This window comes from Ursus maritimus, unplaced genomic scaffold (genome assembly GCF_017311325.1).
Source record: "Ursus maritimus isolate PB19 unplaced genomic scaffold, ASM1731132v1 scaffold_10, whole genome shotgun sequence".
Lineage (NCBI taxonomy): Eukaryota > Metazoa > Chordata > Mammalia > Carnivora > Ursidae > Ursus > Ursus maritimus.
Window position 1 is genome coordinate 6,871,550 of NW_024423344.1, and position 20,922 is coordinate 6,892,471.

At 39.1% G+C, this 20,922-nt stretch overlaps 1 protein-coding gene across 1 annotated transcript in view; it reads right to left on the bottom strand.

Moving 5' to 3' along the window:
- The window catches only part of LOC103664397 (phospholipid-transporting ATPase IB-like), a 184,665-nt gene that overhangs the window by 111,459 nt on the left and 52,284 nt on the right, over positions 1–20,922 (bottom strand). The window contains exons 11-17 of the mRNA XM_008692279.2: positions 13,055–13,182; positions 11,861–11,938; positions 5,702–5,790; positions 4,528–4,642; positions 3,411–3,516; positions 2,768–2,850; positions 1,546–1,595 (exon numbers count right to left, since the gene is read on the bottom strand). Coding sequence (XP_008690501.2) covers positions 1,546–1,595; positions 2,768–2,850; positions 3,411–3,516; positions 4,528–4,642; positions 5,702–5,790; positions 11,861–11,938; positions 13,055–13,182 — 649 coding nt within the window. The remainder of the gene's footprint in view (positions 1–1,545; positions 1,596–2,767; positions 2,851–3,410; positions 3,517–4,527; positions 4,643–5,701; positions 5,791–11,860; positions 11,939–13,054; positions 13,183–20,922) is intronic.

Consider the following 20,922-nt stretch of genomic DNA (forward strand, 5'->3'; position numbering starts at 1 on the left):
CAGGCGCTCAATGACTGTGCCACCCAGGCGCCCCCGGTTGTGGGCTTCTTGATTTTTCAGCCTGCCTTCTGTGTTCTGGGGGAGGGGCCTGCCGCGCCGATACTCAGGCAACCCTGTTTGGGTAGAGTCTCCGTGTCCCCTGCGAGGGGGGATGGGGATGGGCACTCTCTGAGCCGGTATTTCCAGGCTTTTGTTCTCTGGCGGCTTTCCCTGGCGGTTTGCTCTGCCTCTTCTGAGGGTCAGAGCAGCAGCGGCTGAATTTCAGCCTCTGCCACAGAACAGAGGGATTGCGGCCCATTCTCTACTAATGTTCTGGCCACTTTAACTCTGTTACTGTTGGTGCTGCTCAACCCTGCAGCATCCCGGGATGTGCGCCCCACACCCGGCATCCCAGCCCTCACTTCCAGGGCCGATGCGTCTCTGTCCTTTGTGTTTCTAATGCCGCCAGCCGCCCCGCGCGCGCTCCTGGAGCTCCCGGTCTCAGTCTATGCCCGGTGAGCGCACCGGGATTCCGGTGTTCCCGTGTTCCGTGAGATGCCTGGTGGCGCGCGCACCCGGCTCACGGTCTCAGTCTGCTGTTTTGCGGGTGCCGACTGCGAGTCCGCCCGCTCCCCCGTGCAGGTGGCTACCGCTTCCCGGTGCCCGAACGCGGCGGCTCCCTCCCCCTTCCGTTTATCTTCCGATATCTGTGCACGGTTTCATGGCTCCCCGCTTCGTACCTCAATACTCAGCGCTGGAGATGTTCATTTGTAGAGATCCAGATGCATCTACCTGCGTCTCAGGCTGGTTCTGTGGTTGTTTAGGCTGGTCTGGTACCTATCCAGCTCGACTCGGGGGACCGGCTGAAAAAGGGGTCTCCTACTCCTCCGCCATCTTAACTCCTCCCTCCTTTTCTAATTTTTCAGATTCTACATAAGAAGCTCTCAGATGGTCTAAGAGATGGGACTTTGTGAGTCGTCAAAACAGGGCAGTGAAAATAAAACCATCACCAATATCCTTACAGTAGGCTTTGGGGATCAGGCCACAGCAGCTGGAACAGGAGGCCCTTTGAAGTCTACGGGGACAGAAGGATTTGGACGCACATTGTTTCCTTTGGGGGGAAAAAAGGAATTACTTCATTATCTCTTTTTAAAGAAATAGTTTTGGGTTTATTTGGAAAAATAATGTTCAATATTCATCCATTCATCAAATATTTATTAGCACTTACTGGATACCAGATTCTCACAGAAGGTGACTCCTGCCCTCCTGGAACTGAGAGTCGAGTTGGCAACACAGTCAGTAAGTAGTAACCCAGATGTAAACCTCAAGTCTGACTCTGACAAGTGTTAGGAAGGAGAGGTGTGGGAGACCTTCTCAGCTACAAAAATGGATTTGGCCTAATGATGCTGAAAGAAGTGAACACCAGGCTCAGATTAAAGAGTGGATGGAAGCTAACTAGAATTTCATGATTCTACATTAAAGTTTTGATTTGCATTAACAAATCTCAACTGAAGAGTCACAGAAGGAGCCCTGGGAGATACATGAACAGAATGAAAAGTATCTTACCTAGAAAACTCCAGGATATTAAGAATTTCAAACGTTAAGTTTTCTCCCATCTACAGGAAGATAAGACAACATCTTCTTACCCGAGGAAAAAAAAGTACTCATCCTGTAAAATAGCTCACTCTTCCAATCAGAAACATGTTTTACCTACCCTACAACTACACATCTTTTTTAAAATAGAAATGTCCTTGCAAACCTGATGAAATGATGGTGCCCTCTTCTGGCAAGAACATTGTTTGCAAACTGGGGACTATTGGCAAAAGTACTTCTCATAGTGCAGATTTAAGACGAAAACAACCTCTTTGCAATATAAAATCAACACTACAAGAAACATTTCATGAACACCCCCATGTTGCCAAGGTATATGGAGTAAGCGAGACAACAGACCAAAATGGGAAAACAAATGTCTTTTCATAAAAACGCACAGATCAGACAAAACCCTTAGTCCTTAGATAATTTGAAGAGGTCAACATGGAAAGAGATGACATGCTATAAAATTCTATGTCAATAAAACCTGCATTCTTTTCTAAATTTTTCCAGTTGCAGCCTCTTGACTTCCTATAGCCATGATCAATTCACCAATAAGGCAATATAGAATTTCAAATAATTTGAGAGTTGTCCATGTGGCATGTACTACAGATATAAAGATGAATCAATCAGTCCATTCTGCTAAGGACTGAATGTCTAGTAGACATCCCTAACCACCGCATTATTACTAGAAAAAAATCTTCACCTTGCTTCAGTTATTCCCCCATAATATCAAAGGCTTGTGGTAAGTGGTCATCAAGACAAAACAAGAAAAATATATACATAATATATATTACATATAATGTTGATTTGTATCAACATAACAAGAGAACTCACCAAAAAATAGTTTGAAAAATTTTAATTTTTCATAAAAAATAGTACATTTCTTGAAGATCTGATGCTCCCAACGTTTTTAAATGGCTTTTACTGAGCACTCTATCTGCTCCAAGCACTAATTCCAATAACTTTACATATATTAACTCATTTAATCCTCACAAAAACCTTATGACATGCATGATAAGAAGACCAGGGCCAACACAGAAGTTAAGGAACGTGCCTAAGAACAATGGCTGGGAAGGTGTGAGTCCAGCGGGGACCCCAAGCACTGTGATTCCAGAGCGCCTCTGCTCAACTACACAACTTGTGTCTCTCTGGAAGGGCGTGTAAACTGTGAGAAAGTACGTAAGACACTACTCACAGCTTCTACAGTGACAGTGGTTGGCGTTCTTGTAGTAAAAACAAAGCCAAGCTTCTTCACTCCTTTCACTAAAGCTGCTTCATCTGTCAATGAAAAGTCTGTATTAATGGAGATTGTGCAAATATATTAATACCGAATTTAATTTAAAACAGATTTCCATTCTCCAGCACTAAAATACCATGATTTCTTTTTTAAACTTGGCTTTTTGGGATCCAAATGCACTTACTGAGGTACCAGAAGGCATTCGTAGAAGAGGAAATTTGGTTAAATAGGCCTCTTTCAATGGGGCTAGGATATATTTCTTTCTTAGTGCTCATTATGGTTTTGTTCTACAAGCCATTAATAGGACTTCCATGACATGTTGCAATGCCTCCATCCGACTCCTGCCTTGTTCCTGGTTATAAGTACATGTTCCATTGACTCCAGCTCAGAGAGCCCTCCCCACCAGTCTCCTTATGGCAGTCTTTGGGGGTGAAGGGAGCCAGAGCCCCAGAGCTGCAGAGCCGCTCACACCTGCACCGTACCATGAATACCTGTGACCTGTGAGAACCCCGGGGAAGGAGCAATCCAGGGGTCCGTGGCAGCAGCACCTCTTCTCAGGGCTCATCACCTACCAGGTGTTCTAGGAGCCCACAGCACCTACCTGGGGAGGAAGCCTGGTAGATTATATTTTTTCCATCTCTCTCGGGAACAACAGTGTGGCACACGCATAATAGGGTAAGAAATTCCGTTATATAATTTTTCGTGGGCTATAAAAAAGGCACAGAGCTAGTGAGTCTCTTCCAACACCAGTGACGTAAGAGTCATATATAGTCCGCGATTTGTATCAACTGTGGCTTCACCTCAAGTACAGAGAGTCGGGCACTGACTAAAAACCATATGGTGCACTCAGAATGTCTTCGTAGAGTGACCACCAAGGCAGAGACAGTGCGGGCATGGGGAGACTCCGGGAAGAAGAGGACTCTGCTCTCTTGGAACATCTATTATCACTGGGGAAACAGGCTTTCTCAAAGCTGGAGGAAACAAATAGGGACTGTCACAGAGAAAAGAGGGGCCTATTTTAGGGAGGTGATCGGGCGGGGGGGGCATACATCGAGGAGATAATATTCAAATTAAGACCTACATGGAAAAGTGAGTTAGCTGTGTTCATTGACATGTGACTGTGGTACATACAGGCAAAGGGACTAGCACTCCCAAAGGCCCCGGGTCAGGTGAGAGATGCATAGGTTTGTGAACTTCAAGACAAGTGTAACTCCAGCATCTTGAGCAAGGGGAACAAGGACACAGAATGAGGTTGGAGAGAAAGTCACAGTAATGAATTAGGATTTTATCTTAAGGGAGGGCAGTTCTCTGAAGGTTTTTAAGTAAAGGAAGGGCATGTACAGCTTCATGCTTTAAAAGATCACTTTTATTTTTGAGAAGATCAAGATTTCTAATCAAGTAGACCAGTATCTTAAAACTGGTAAGTGAAGTTATAGGTAACATGCAATAGAACCAAATAGCTTAGAAGCGTTTAGAGATTTTCTTACATAGATTGCTACACAGTAAAATGTTCTTTTTTAATATTTGGATTCATTCACACTAACAAGTTTAGCACACCCCTCCTAATATCAGTATGAAATCCACTGTTTACTAACATCAAAAGAAAATTCAAGACTGTTTCCTGGCTCGGAAAATTATACCTTTTAATAAACCATACGTACGTTTTAAAGTTATGTTACATTACCCCTGCTGACTTTGTGTGAAAATAGCAGACTTACGTGGCCATTTTCAAAGTTCTGCAATAATTCGGGGTCATTAAATTCGCAGCACTCGGAGATGACAGAGGGTGACAGACTGAGGAAGAACGGAGAAGATTCACTGTAACCAAAATTCCTGATGGTGCCAGTTCAACAATCAAATGGCCCTCCAGTGAACACACAGCTCCTTGTTCTGTTTTCAGTAAGTTACACTATAAAGTCTGTTGAGTTACCGCTGACCCTTGAACGGCGTGAGTATCAGCTGTGCAGGTCCACTGATACACAGATTTTTCTTGTACAGTAAATGCATTTTGTCTTCCTTGTAATTTTCTTAATAGCATTTTCTTTTCTCTAGCTTTATTGTCAGAGCACAGTATATAACACATATACAAAATATGTGTTAATGAACTGTTTATATTATCAGTAAGGCTTCTGGTCCAACAGTAGTAGGCTCTTAGTAGTTAATTGGGGAGTTAAAAGCTATACATGGATTTCCAGCCGCGTGGGGAGGGTCGGCGTCCCTAGCTGCTGTGTTGTTCAAGGGTAAACTGTATAGTAAATATTTAAAGTGCTGTCAGATTATAATCCTCTCAGGCCTCAAGTTGCAAAATGGCATTAGAAAATGCCAAAATTTGTGTTGAATCCCATGTAGTTATACAGAATTTAAGACAGAGTAATAATAAAAGCAACAAATCAAAGCCTGGTTTCTGGGTTCTTTGACTATCACATGAGAAAGATCTATCCAGAGGAGATTTCTGGGAACTGCCTTTGGAGGTCTGGACAAGGGACAGCTGTGTTATCATATATCAGGACTCCAGTACTGATAAGAAGTCCATCGTGGGGGTAAAGGAACATGGGCAAAGTAGAAAAGAATGTTGTTTAGTTACCTTAATTTTTCTAAATCGATATCACTTCTGTCTGACTGATTTCTGAGGGAAAATAAGGGAGGAAATATAATGGTTTTAAGACTATAGATATAAAATGCTTTAGCAATTCTAACCACATATAAAAGCAGATATAGACCATATTTTTTAACAACTGCAAATTTCCATTTAAGTCACATTAAGTTTTAATTTCATTCAGATATAGGTATGTTATTAGAAATTCATATAAGTTTTGAAGTAAATAAAGGCTAATTAATTTCTTAAGATAAAAACAAGAATTTTCAACAGAATATGGCAATAAGAACACTTACCCATAAATTATACCTGCAATGGTACACTTCTTAAATGTCATAATATTGCAAGTGAGGGTTCCTGTTTTATCAGAAAATAAGTATTTTACCTAAACAAAAAACAAACATGATAAACAACATAAATATAAATTATATTTAGAGAGCAAAGACAAAATCAAGTTCTTTCTCTTCAAATCCTCAAAATCTTTGAAATTTTAGGAAACAAGAAGTTCAGCTTATGAGAACTCTACCTTTAATATTTATACTTCTTTCAGAGGTTCTCTTTTCTTTGTTTTACACTGCAGGTAAAATTCTATGTTAATACACAAAGTAAATGTCAAGCCATCAAACCTAAGAAAATCAGAAGTCCAAGTTCATTTTTTTTGCCACATCTCATCAAAAGTCTCTAGAAAACATTAAGTAGATATATAGATAGATATACACACCCCAAAACCAAAGACACCACAAGAAAAAAAATTACAGGCCAATATCCCTGATGAACACAGATGCAAAAATCTCAACAAAATATTAGTAAATCAAATTCAACAGTACATTGAAAGGATCACACAACATAATCAAGTGGAATTTACCACATTAACAAAATAAAGGATAAAAACCATATAACCATTTCAATAGAGGCAGATAAACATTTCACAAAATTCAAAATCCATTTGTGATAAAAACTCTCAATGAAGTGGGGTTAAAGGAAACAAACCTCAACATAATAAAGGCCAATATGACAAGCCTGCAGCTAACACCAATGATCAATGGTGAAAGGCTGAAAGCTTTTCCTCTAAGATCAGAAACAAGAAAGGGTACCTGCTCTCACCACTTTATTCAACATAGCATTGGAAATCCTTGCCAGAACAATTAGGCAAGAAAAATAAAAGGCATCCAAATTAAAAACGAAAAAGTAAAATTGTCACTATTTGCAGATGACATTTTACACTAGGAAACCCTAAAGGCTGCACCAAAAACCTGGTAGAATTAATGGATTCCGTAAAGTTGCAGGATATAAACATACAGAGATCTATTGCATTTTGGTTTTTTTATTTTTTTTTTATTTTTGAATTTTTTAAAAATAGACTATTTTTTAGAGCAGTTTTAAGTTCACACCAAAATTGAATGGAAAGTATAGAGTTTTCATGTATCTTCTGCTCCAACACATGCATAGCCTCCCCCACTATTGACATCCTGCCCCAGAGTGGTACATCAATAAACCTACACTGCCTTATCATTATTGCTAAAGTCCATAGTTTACATTATGGTTCACTCTTTTTTTAATTTCAATTTTTTTCAAATTTTTATTTAAATTCTAGTTATTAACATATAGTGTAATATTGCGTCTCTAAACATTAATAATGAACTACCAGAAAAATCAATTTCATTTACAATTGCATCAAAAAGAATAAAATACCTAGGAATAAATTTGAGAAAGGGAAAGACCTATATACTGATGAAAGAAAGTGAAAAAGACACAAGTAAATAGAAAGATATCCCACATTCATGCATTGGAGGAATTAACATTATTAAAATGTCCATATTACCCAAAGCAAACTACAGATTCAATGTAACCCCTATCAAGATTCCAATGGCATTTTTCACAGGTTTAGAACAAACAATCCTAAAATGTGTATGGAACCATAAAAGACCCCAAATAACCAAGGCAATCTTGAGAAAGAGCAAAGCTGGAAGCATCATGCTTCCTGATTTCAAACTACATTACCAAGCTATAACAGTCCAAGTGTATGGTTTGGGCATAAAAACAGGCACAAAGATCAATGGAACAGAATAGAGAGCTCAGAAATAACCAATGCACCTATGGTCATTTAATTTACAACAAAGGAGCCAAAAATATACATTGGGGAAAGGACAGTCTCTTCAAAAAATGGTATTCAATAAATAAATGACAGTCTCTTCAATAAACTGGACAACCACATGCAAAAAAAATGAAACTGGACCACTTTCTTACACCATATACAAAATTAACTAAAAATTGACTAAAGACTTGAATAGAAGAACCTGAAACCATAAAGCTGCTAGAAGAAAGCATAGGTAGTAAGATCTTTGACATGAATCTTGGTGAGGATTTTTTGGATTGAAAACTAAGACAACAAAAGCAAAAATAAACAAGTGGAACTACATCAAATTAAAAAGCTTCTGCAAAGCAAAGCAAACCACCAGCAAAATAAAAAGGTAACACAATGAATGGGAGGAAATATTTGCAAGTCATATATTTGGTAAGGGGAGTTAATATCCAAAATATATAAAGAATTCATACAATGCAATAGCAAAATACCAATCCAATTTAAAAAATGAGAGGATCTCAACAGACATTTTTCCAAAGAAGACATACAAATGGCCGCCAGACACATGAAAAGATGCTCAACATCACTAATCATCACAGAAATGCAAATCAGAACCATAAGATATCACTTTCACACCTGTTAGAATGGTGATTACCAAAAGACAAAAAAATAACAAGTGTTGGAGAGGATGTGGAGAAAAGGGAACCCTTGGGGCACTGTTGGTGGGAATGTAAATTGAGGCAAGCACTATGGAAAATAGCATGGAAGCTCCTCAAAAAAATTAAAAACAGAACTACCAGCAAATCCACTTCTGGGTATTTATCTGAAGAAAATGAAAAAAACTAATTTGAAAAAATATAAGCACCCCATGTTCATAGCAGCTTTATCCACAGTAGCCAAGATGAAACAACCTAAGTGTCTGTTGATGGATGAATGGATAAAGAAAATGTGGTATATATATAATATAATGATACATAATTATGCACACATGCGCCCGCACACACACACACACACAAAATTCGGCCATAAGAAAGAAAGAAATCTTGCCATTTGTATAACATGAAAAGAGTTCGAGGGCATTATGCTATTTGAAATAAGTCAGACAAAGAAAGACAAATACCACATGATCTCACTTACATGTGTGATCTGAAAAAGAAAAATAACTAAACTCAGAGCTATAGAGAACAAATTGGTGGTTCCTAGGGGCAGGGAGTGCTGGGTGAGCAAAATGGGTGAAGGGGGTCAAAAGGTACAAACTTCTAGTTATAAATAAATCCTGAGGATATAATGTCTAGAATGGTGATTATAGTTAATAATACTCTATTGCATGTTCAAAAAAAATACTAAATTGCAAATTCAAAAGTTCTCATCACCAGAACTCTGTAACTATATACAATGACAGATGTTAACTAGATGTATCATTTTGCAATATTTACAAATATCAAACCATTATGTTGTACACCTGAAACTAATATAATCATATATGTCAATTACTCAATAAAAAAGGGAAAGAGGCAGTATTAGAGCATTTTTTATTATTGTGGTAAAATGTACTTAGATAAAATTTACCATTTTAACCATTTTTAAGTGTTATTGAGCACATTCACATAATTGTGCAACCATCACCACCATCCATCTCCAGAACTTTTTTATCATCCCAAACTGAAACCTCCTACCAACTCAACAATACAGTAGCTCTCCATTCTCTCCTCTCCCACAGCCCCAGGTAACCACTATGCTGCTTTCTGTCTCAATGAGTCTGACTATTCCAGGTACCTCATATAAGTGGAATCATATACTATTTGTCCTTTTGTGTCTGACATGTTTCATTTAGTGCGAGATCCAAGGTCCATCCATGTTGTGGTATGTTTCTGAATTTCAGTCATTTTCAGGGCTGAATAATATTCCATTGTATGTATATACCATCTTTCGTTTAACCATTTCTCTATTAACGGACATTCAGTTGTTTCCATTTGGCTATTGTGAATAATGCTGCTACATTGTACATTGTATATTTATGTACAATACCTGGTTGAGTCCCTACTTCCAGTTCTTTCATGAAAATATCCAGAAGTTGAATTGCTGGAACATATGATAATCTTCGGTTTAATTTTTTGAGGTTTCACCACACTGTTTTCCACAGTGGCTGCAGCATTTTACATTTTTGCCAGCAGTGCACAGGGTTCCACCCTCTCCATGTCCTCGTGAGCACCTGTTGTCTGTTGTTCTTATTGTTTTGTAGTAGCCATCCCAGTGGGTTTGAAGTGGTGTCTCAACGTGGTTTTAATTTGCATTTCCCTAAAGATAAGTAACGTTGACCACCTTTTCATGTGCTTGCTGTCCATTTATATATATTCTTTGGAGAAATGCCTATTAAAATCCCTCGGCAATTCTTAAATTAGATTTTTGTGGTTTTGCTGTTGAGTTGTAGTTTTTTTAATATATTCTGAATATTAAACCCTTTATTGTCTTCTGTTTTCAATTTCATTGATTTCTGCCCTCATCTTTATGTATTACCTACATAAACAATACAATTAATTTTTAAAGCTTGAGTTCCACAGCCAGTTTTATTATATTTAATTACTACCCTAAACAGGCTAGAGTCAACTGACTAGGCAAAGTGAATAAAGTGATCTTTTCCCAACTGTCAACAGAAAACATATGTTTAGAGAATTAGCAAGTAATCAGATTTTCATGAGCAGAAAAGTTGCTAGAACGCTGATGATTCCATCTTCCTTCGTCTTTGGTTGTCCAAGGTAAAAAGGCTGTTCATGTTCTCAGATCAGGCATTTCCAGGCACCAGAAACCTTCTAAAATAAATATTTACTGAGAACTCACTATTCAAATGATACTATACAATGTGACCCTAAATCAAAAAGCATATATGCAAATTCCTGGGTATAATTAAATTCCTAGCATTAATTAAATCCCTTCTTCATACTAGGTACTGTGCTGAGTATATCACAAATACATTATCTTATTCAGTCCTCCTAACGACTTTCTGAAGTAGATGCTATATGATCACGCCTGATTTACAGATGAGGAGTCAAGGCCAGCATGTTGCCTACAAAGCCCATGGTGATGTTGCTTGTAAATGGGTGAAATCAGAGTTTACTTCCAGGAAAATTAACCCCAAAATTCTGCTTTTACCATAATTTACATATTGCCTCCAATGAATTGAAAGATGGAAAATTAATCTCCTCCAGTCCTGTCCATGTTGCTGCAAATGTTGTGTAAGGAGATTATGCTAAGTGAAATAAGTCAAGCAGAGAAACACAATTATCATATGGTTTCACTCATTTATGGAACATAAGAAATAGGAAAATCGGTAAGAGAAGGAAGGGAAGAATGAAGGGGGATAAACAGAAGGGGGAATGAACCATGAGAGACTGTGGACTCTGGGAAACAAACCGAGGGCTTCAGAGGGGAGGGGGGTGGGGGATTGGGATAGGCCGGTGATTGGTAGTAAGGAGGGCACATATTGCATGGTGCACTGGGTGTTATACACAAATAATGAATCATGGAACATTGCATCAAAAACTGGGGATGTACTGTATGGTCACTAACATAATATAATAAAAAAAATTATTAAAAAAAAAAAGAAACCAAAAACAAAAAAACTGGGGATGTACTGTATGGTGACTAATATAACAAAATAAAAATTTATTAAAAAAAAAAGAAAAAGAAAGATGGGAAATTATAATCTTGTAAAATCATATTAAGAACAAAAAGTAATTAAGAAAAAAAATAACAAACGGAAGTCTTCCTCCTGTCAAGTATCACACAACTGTGGGAGTTAGTTGGGTTTTTCCAGCTGTACTGGGGTATAACTGACAAATAACTGTGGGAGTTTTAAAAAAAACAATCTATACTTGTAATGGTGTCACTGCCATTTAGAAGGGAACCAGTTGTCTGTTGGTAACCGGGCATCATTTCTGCCCCTTTCTAGTGTGTTGTAGGGACTAAAGGCCTGAGGGTACATTAATTAGGCAGGTATGAAATTTTGCAGCAGGCTCCAGATACTTTCCTATGCCTCATCTGCCTTAGGGAAGCAGGAGCATGGCCACCAGTGGCAGGTCCCCAATCTCCTGGGACTCCCTGAAAGCTGACAACTTGAGAGCTAGCTGAAGCTTTTCCTCCAGCCCTTCTACTCTTTCATAAGCACATTAATAACCTGTATTAGGTCCATTCTACTTGCAACCCATGATGCATTATGAATATTTTTAACAAATCATACTTTGAAGCTCCATATAGGTTATCATATTAACTACAGCCTATGGCTGAATTCAGCACTTCGATTTAGATACGCTCTCCCTAGATTCACCTTCTTCAAAGTTCCTGTCACATACCCAGTCTCTGAAGGGGCCCTCACCTGCCCAAGCTCTTCATTAAGATTGGATGTTCTGGCCATGGCATAGACATTATTTCCTTTATAATGCATATCTTCATCCTGCAAGAAATGAACAAAATAGCCAAGCCACACAGTCAGAATTAGGCTCAAAATTTCTTCAGGTCAACTGTACCGCCACTGGTCTTCTGACATGAGAAAGAATTCAAAATGGCAAGTCTAGAATACTTAGAGAGTCTTGGGTGCTAGTTTCTCGCGTACATTGGCAGAGCCAATTCAAGAGAGGCAATGCTATGTAGAAACAAATGTCAGTGTATCACTGGTTTGGCATTGGAAGACTTGGCTTCCAAATCCTGGCTCTGCCTCAGACACTCTGTGGGATCCTGGGGGTGCTTCGCAGCTTCCACATCCATAATATGGGAGCCGTAACACAGAGCTCACAGCACTACTGTGAAAATTAAATGAGAATACATTGAAAAGCACTCGGTCTTATTTTCTGCTTGTTAAAAATAACAGTACCCCTCAAGTGATCGTAATTATTTGACATGGAGATCATTTTAGTGAGACATCTAACAAAAATTTTATTCCCAGGAAAAATCTTTTAAGATAGAACTGAAAATTGCACACATACATTCAAATTGGAAAATTCATTCAGTCACATGTTATTAAGTATTAACTTAAGTGAATGCATGGTTTTCCCCCTAAGAAATCTTTTCCTTAATTTGAAGTGATTCTGGAATAGCTGTTTCTGTCACTCTTGCCAAGATAATGTAAATCTATTGTAAGTCTACTGGACTCTCCTCCTCTGGAGTATCTTAAATTTTAATGGGCTATCTCTTTACAGTTGCTACTAAGACACTGGCTCTTAAATCTTTCCTTTCAGTTAGAATAAAGATATAAAACAATGGTGTCCTCCAGAGAGACACAGAGAGGCCCAAGCACGGCTGAGTCAGGCCAACACCAATGTTTGGCTTTCCTGTCAAAAGCACAACTGACCCACATACTAGCCCCATGGTCAGAACTCAGTTATGCTGATTTTCAAAACCAAAGCCACAGATCAAGACAGAACTGTTTTTTAAACTTTCTGATATATTATACACAACTAATGAATCATCGAACTTTACATTAAAAAATTTTTTTTTATTATATAAGGGAGGAAGTTTGAAATAAAGGTTAGAAACTTTAAAAAAAATTAAACTTTCTGATTTCAATACTCACCCAGTTTATAAACATGGCCTGAACATATTTCACAATTTCCAGAGTGACCAGCAGGCTAATGGGGATGAGATTGTGGTACAAGATGATGAACACCAATAAGTCAAACCCGAAGCTGAGGGAGCTGTAATCTGTGGAAGAAGATCAGAGGAACCATGTCACAGCTTCAGGCAGTATCTTTCTTCATCTTTGTTTGCATTATTACTTTTTAAAATCACGAAAATTCTTAAAAGTATAATTAAACGGACACATCAAAATGGCTTTTAAAGGATCAGTGTAGCACCAACCATGTAACAGCGTGGATGGCAAGTATCAGGGCACAAGATCTAGCAAGAGGTCGACCCCACCCTTAGGGAGCTTCGGATGCAGCTTGAGAAAGTTAAATGAGTCAGGAATCAGGGCTTGATGAATTCGTGATAGCCCTGAACACCTGGAGAGCAGCAGCAGCTACACAATGTGCAGGGCCCAGAACGAGGGTGCAGCAAAGTTTTGAAGAAGGGATTTTGGTAAATGGAGAAGATGAGGGGAAGAGAAGGAGGACGGCATTTTATTTAGCTGGATCTACATGGCTTGAAGACAAAGAAATAATGAACGATTTTTAAAACTCAGAGAAAGAAGGAAAGTGAAGCCAAAAGGAAAAGAAAAAAAATGAATATGATGCTTTGTAAAACCTAGTGATAAATTCACTTTTAAAGAGGTAGCTACATTTGAGAGAGTAATTTTCCAATAAAAATTCAATCTAACTTCACAGAAATTTACTGAAAATATCTACAAGGAATTCAGGGGATATATACATACTGCTTTATACATGTCTTTCTGAAAACTTACATCTCAACCTTAAATATTAAATTTATATGTTGAGTTATGGGAGGTGGGCATAACTGAAAAGAACTAAACACAAACTGATTTGTAAAGTTTAATTAATTAAACACAAACATGTATATATAGAGACAAACTTAAATAATAATTTTAAGCTAAAATTTTATATTCATTTTTTCTAAAAAGTGAGCACACTTGTAATTTAGAACAATAGTAGTTAAATCTAGATTTCTAAATTCTGTCAATTTAAAAGTCAAGTTTAATTCACCATCATATCTATTCAAATTCTTATCACCATTGAATTTACAAACTTTCCCTTATTTGCCACGATTATACTTTTATACTTACTGTATTACTTTATGGTCATAAATCATTCTTTTAGGAATACTGGAGGCAGATATTATTATGACCATTTGATGGACAAAGAAGTGGAGACAAGATCTTTAGTGTTTTTCTACATTTATTAATTACTGAAAATATAACAATATTTTAATATAGTTTAATATAGTTATTTTAATATAGTTTAATATAGTTATATACTTATATAACTATATATAACTTTAATTACCCAATGCCTTTTTCTTCTTTTGGACTAGAATATCCTGGGTAGAGTGGTGCAGTTCAGAGCCAGTTATGGATTCTCATTACAAATAAGCCACTAAGTTCCTCTGTGCTTTTTGGTAAATATACAGACTCTGTTTCACTTTCATAAAACAAGGGGCTAGACTAGAAAAGTATACAGTTCTGCTTCTAAATATAAAATTATTTCTTTTAGCCAAAAAATTTATTACCGAGTTCTTATTGTGAAAAGGCACTGTTCTTGGAGTTAAAGATACAATAATTCCCAAAAATTCACAATCTAGTTGGGGGGGAGGAACAAACAATAATGATAAAATATGGAAATAGAATGATATCTATTAAGGATATCATTATAGAAGCCAAGAGGGCCCCTAATTAAATTAAAAGAGGGAGATAAGATACAGGAAATGCTACCGGACAAGGTAATACCTCATCTTGGACTGAAATAAGGAGTGACAGGTCTCCAGTCCAGCAGGGACCAGAGATGCATTTGAGGCATCCAACTGGTGGACGGAAGGATCGTGAAAGAGAACAAAAGTCAATCTTCTGTGAATAGAAACCAAGTGCTCAGGAAGAAATGGTGAGGTATCAGGTGATGGAGATAGGACCAGGTTTAAAAAGTCCTGATACGTCATGCTAAAGGAGATTTATCTTGACCCTGTAGGCGAGGAGTCTACAGCCAGGGGGTAAATATTTTAGCTTTTGCAGGACATACAGTCTCTGTTTCAATTACTCAACTTTGCTATTGTAGCACTGAAAGCAATCACAGATAATAATAAATGAATAATTATGCCTGTGCTCCGATAAAACTTTATTTACGAAAACAAGCAGTGCACCATCAGGCAGTAGTCTACCAAGCCAGTGTAAACAACAGGATACACTGAAGCTACTGCATGTATTCATAACTATTTCTTATCTGCATCTTTCTGGAAACTGTATGAAGAATGAATTGGAGTGGAAATTGACTGAGGGCTGGGCAACCAGTTGGGAGAACTGTGGCAGTTGTCCAGGGATGAAGAAGAGAGGACACACAGAGAAAATATTGAAAAGGTGGAATGAATAAGACTTTGGGACTGATTGGGTGATGAAGACCATAGGGGTAGGAGTGGGGAAAAGTGGAGGTAGCCAAGAAGGAGGGGTAAGAGCTACCTTTATGTTTCCAGCTTGGATGATGTTTGGATGGCAGTACCTACAATTTACATGAAGAATACTGAAAAAAGACAATGGTTTGGGAAAAAAAAAGATGAATTTAGTTTTGTATGTGTTAAGAAGTCTACATGATACCTAGAAAGCAATGTCCAGGCAATAATTAGTTAATAATTCAGAGAGTTATCTGAGCTGGAGGCAAACAGAAGACATCAACTGATGGATGACAGGTGAAATTATTAGAGCAAGTAAGCTCTCTTATAAGGATTTTCTTGGACAAAAGAATCCCTAAGAAGCCAGTGAAGGCCCTTCTGCAGGGAAAAAAAGACATGCACACATACATATATGAATGAAATTTTCACAACATTTTCAGGATTTATGGACCCAAGTTGAGGCATTCCTGGTGAGCCTAGGATCCCGAAAAGTATGTGCATTTAAGAGGTGGATCAAAGTTTCTATGAATCAAATAGGGAAGAGATGGTTTTTAAAAAATCAGAAGAGGGGAGGAGTTAAGATGGCGGAGGAGTAGGGGACCTCTTTTTCAGCTGGTCCCCTGAGTCGAGCTGGATAGGTACCAGACCAGCCTGAACATCCACAGAATCAGCCTGAGACTCAGGAAGATACATCTGGATCTCTACAAATGAACATCTCCAGCGCTGAGTATTGAGGTACGAAGCGGGGAGCCGTGAAACCACGCACAGATATTGGAAGATAAACGGAAGGGGGAGGGAGCCGCCGCGTTCGGGTGCCGGGAAGCGGTAGCCACCTGCACGGAGGAGCGGGCAGACTCAGGGAAGGCACCGCGAGAGAGCGGACTGAGACCGTGAGCCGGGGAACGCGCCACCAGACTGAAGGCCGGAGCTTCAGAGCGCACGGGGCGGCTGGTGGCTGGTGGTATTAGAAACACAAAGGACAGAGATGCGCCGGCCCTGGAAGTGAGGGCTGGGACGATGGGTATGGGGCTCACATTCCTGGACGCTGCAGGGTTGAGAAGCACCAACAGTAACAGAGTTAAAGCGGCCAGAACATCAGTGGAGAACGGTTGGCGATCCCTCTGTTCTGAGACAGAGGCTGAGATTCGGCTACTGCTGCTCTGACTCTCAGAAGAGGCACAGCAGACCACCAGGGAAAGCCGCCAGAGAACAAAAGCCTGGAAATACCGGCTCACAGTGTGCCCAGCCCCAACACCCCTCCCAGGGGACACTGAGACTCTACCCAAACAGGGTTGCCTGAGTATCCACGTGGCAGGCCCCTCCCCCAGAAGGCAGGCTGAAAAATCAAGAAGCCCACATTCCTAAGATCCCGATAAAACAAAGGCACACGGCCTGGGTTCCAGTCAATAATTTGGGCTCTGGAGAACCCCGCAACCTCTCCTCATCAGAATGACGAGACGGAGAAATCCCCCAGCAAAGAAAAGACAATGAGTCTGTGGCCTCTGCCACAGAACTAATGGATATGGATATAACCAAATTATCAGAAATGGAATTCAGAGTAACAATGGTCAAGATGATGTGTAGACTTGAAAAAAGTATTAATGAAAATGTTAATGAGAATATAGAATCTCTAAGGGCGGAAATGAGAGTGAATCTGGCAGAAATTAAAAATTCTATGAGCCAAATGCAGTCAAAACTAGAGGCTCTGACGGCCAGGGTGAATGAGGCAGAAGAACGTATCAGTGAATTGGAGGATGGGTTAGTAGAAGAAAAAACTAAAATAGAATCTGAACTCAAAAAAATCCAAGCTCAGGAATATAGGTTACGGGAGGTTACTGACTCAGTTAAGAACCATCCTGCTCAGGAATGACTCGATAAACCAGGAAATCAAAAATCAAATTAAACAATTTATGGAGACCAATGAGAATGAAAATACAACAGTCCAAAACCTATGGGATACTGCAAAGGCAGTCCTAAGGGGGAAATACATAGCCATCCAAGCCTCACTCAAAAGAATAGAAAAATCTAAAATGCAGTTTTTATATTCTCACCTCAAGAAGCTGGAACAGCAACAGAGGGACAGGCCTAATCCACGCACGAGGAAGCAGTTGACCAAAATTAGAGCTGAAATCAATCAAGCAGAAACCAGAAGTACAGTAGAGCAGATCAACAGGACTAGAAGCTGGTTCTTTGAGAGAATCAATAAAATTGACAGACCACTGGCAAGACTTATCCAAAAGAAAAGAGAAAGGACCCAGATTATTAAAATTATGAATGAAAAAGGAGAGGTCACGACGAACACCATTGAAATTGGAAGGATTATTAGAAATTTTTATCAACAGCTATATGCCAATAAACTAAGCAATCTGGAAGAGATGGAATCCTTCCTGGAAACCTATAAACTACCAAGATTGAAACCGGAAGAAATTGATTCCTTAAACAGGCCAATTAATTATGAAGAAATTGAGTCAGTGATAAACAACCTTCCAAATAACAAAACTCCAGGCCCGGACGGTTTTCCTGGGGAATTCTACCAAACATTCAAAGAAGAAATAATACCTATTCTCCTAAAGCTATTTCAAAAAATAGAAACAGAAGGAAAGCTACCAAACTCATTCTATGAGGCCAATATTACCTTGATCCCCAAACCAGGCAAAGACCCCCTCAAAAAGGAGAATTACAGACCGATTTCCCTAATGAATATGGACGCCAAAATCCTCAACAAGATACTTGCTAATAGAATCCAACAGTACATTAAAAGGATTATCCATCACGATCAAGTGGGATTCATACCTGGGATGCAAGCGTGGTTCAATATTCGCAAATCAATCAGCGTGATACATCATATCAACAAGAAAAGACTCAGGAACCATATGATCCTCTCAATCGATGCCGAAAAAGCATTTGACAAAATACAGCATCCTTTCCTGATTAAAACCCTTCAGAGTGTAGGAATAGAAGGTACATTTCTCAATCTCATAAAAGCCATCTATGAAAAGCCTACTGCAAATATTATTCTCAATGGGGAAAAGCTGGAAGCCTTTCCCTTAAGATCAGGAACACGACAAGGATGCCCACTCTCGCCACTATTATTCAACATAGTACTAGAAGTCCTTGCAACAGCAATCAGATGACAAAAAGGGATCAAAGGTATTCAAATCGGCAAAGAAGAAGTCAAAATGTCTCTCTTCGCAGATGACATGATACTCTATATGGAAAACCCAAAAGAAGCCACTCCCGAACTATTAGAAGTTATAGAGCAATTCAGTAACGTGGAGGGATACAAAAATCAATGCTCAGAAATCAGTTGCATTTCTATACACGAATAACGAGACCGAAGAAAGAGAAATTAGGGAATCCATCCCATTTACAATAGCACCAAAAACCATACGTTACCTTGGAATTAACTTAACCAGAGACGTAAAGGACCTATATTCTAGAAACTATAAATCACTCTTGAAAGACATTGAGGAAGACATAAAAAGATGGAAAGATATTCCATGCTCATGGATTGGAAGAATTAACATAGTTAAAATGTCCATGCTACCCAGAGCAATCTACACTTTCAATGCTATCCCGATCAAAATACCGAGGACATTTTTCAAAGAACTGGAACAAATAGTCCTTAAATTTGTATGGAACCAGAAAAGACCCCGAATCTCCAAGGAACTGTTGAAAAGGAAAAACAAAGCTGGGGGCATCACAATGCCGGATTTCGAGCTGTACTACAAAGCTGTGATCACAAAGACAGCATGGTACTGGCACAAAAACAGACACATAGACCAATGGAACAGAATAGAGAGCCCAGAAATGGACCCTCGGCTCTTTGGGCAACTAATATTTGATAAAGCAGGAAAAAACATCCGGTGGGAAAAAGACAGTCTCTTCAATAAATGGTGCTGGGTGGACTGGACAGCTACATGCAAAAGAATGAAACTTGACCAATCTCTCACACCATACACAAAAATACAAATGGATGGAGCTGGGAAAATTGGACAGCTACATGAGAATGAAACAAACTTGACCACTCTCTCACACCATACACAAAGATAAACTCCAAATGGATGAAAGACCTCGATGTGAGACAGGAATCCATCAAAATTCTAGAGGAGAACATAGGCAGCAACCTCTATGACATCGGCCAAAGCAACCTTTTTCATGACACATCCCCAAAGGCAAGAGAAACAAAAGATAAAATGAACTTGTGGGACTTCATCAAGATAAAAAGCTTCTGCACAGCCAAGGGAACAGTCAAAAAAACTGAGTCTGCCCACAGAATGGGAGAATATATTTGCAAATGATACTACATCTAGATAAAAGACTGGTATCCAAGATCTACAAAGAACTTCTTAAACTCAATACACGAGAAACAAATAAACAAATCATAAAATGGGCAGAAGATATGAGCAGACACTTTTCCAATGAAGACATACAAATGGCTAACAGACACATGAAAAAATGTTCAAAATCATTAGCCATCAGGGAAATTCAAATCAAAACCACACTAAGATACCACCTTACACCAGCTAGAATGGCAAAAATCAACAAGGCAGGAAACAGCAATTGCTGGAGAGGATGTGGAGAAAGGGGATCCCTCCTACATTGTTGGTGGGAATGCAAGTTGGTACAGCCACTCTGGAAAACAGTGTGGAGGTCCCTTAAAAAGTTAAAAATTGAGCTACCCTATGACCCAGCCATTGCACTACTGGGTATTTACCCCAAAGATACAGACGTAGTGAAGAGAAGGGCCATATGCACCCCAATGTTCATAGCAGCATTATCCACAATAGCTAAATCGCGGAAGGAACAAAGATGCCCTTCAACAGATGACTTGATTAAGAAGCTGTGGTCCATATATACAATGGAATATTACTCAGCTATCAGAAAGAACGAGTTCTCAACATTTGCTGCAACATGGACGGCACTGGAGGAGATAATGCTAAGTGAAAGAAGTCAAGCAGAGAAAGACAATTATCATATGATTTCTCTCATCTATGGAACATAAGAACTAGGAAGATCGGTAGGGGAAGAAAGGGATAAAGAAAGGGGGGGTAATCAGAAGGGGGAATGAAGCATGAGAGACTATGGCCTATGAGAAACAAACTGAGGGCCTCAGAGGGGAGGGGGTGGGGGAATGGGATAGACCGGTGATGGGTAGTAAGGAGGGCACGTATCACATGGTGCACTGGGTGTTATACGCAACTAATGAATCATCAAACTTTACATTGGTTTGAAACCGGGGATGTACTGTATGGTGACTAACATAATATAATAAAAAAAATTAAAATAAAAAAACATCAGAAGAGGGTGACAGAGGTCCAATTAGATCCCACTTAAAAAATGACCACTGGGTTTGGCAGTTGGGAATTGATTCCTATCCTCGAGCCACAATTC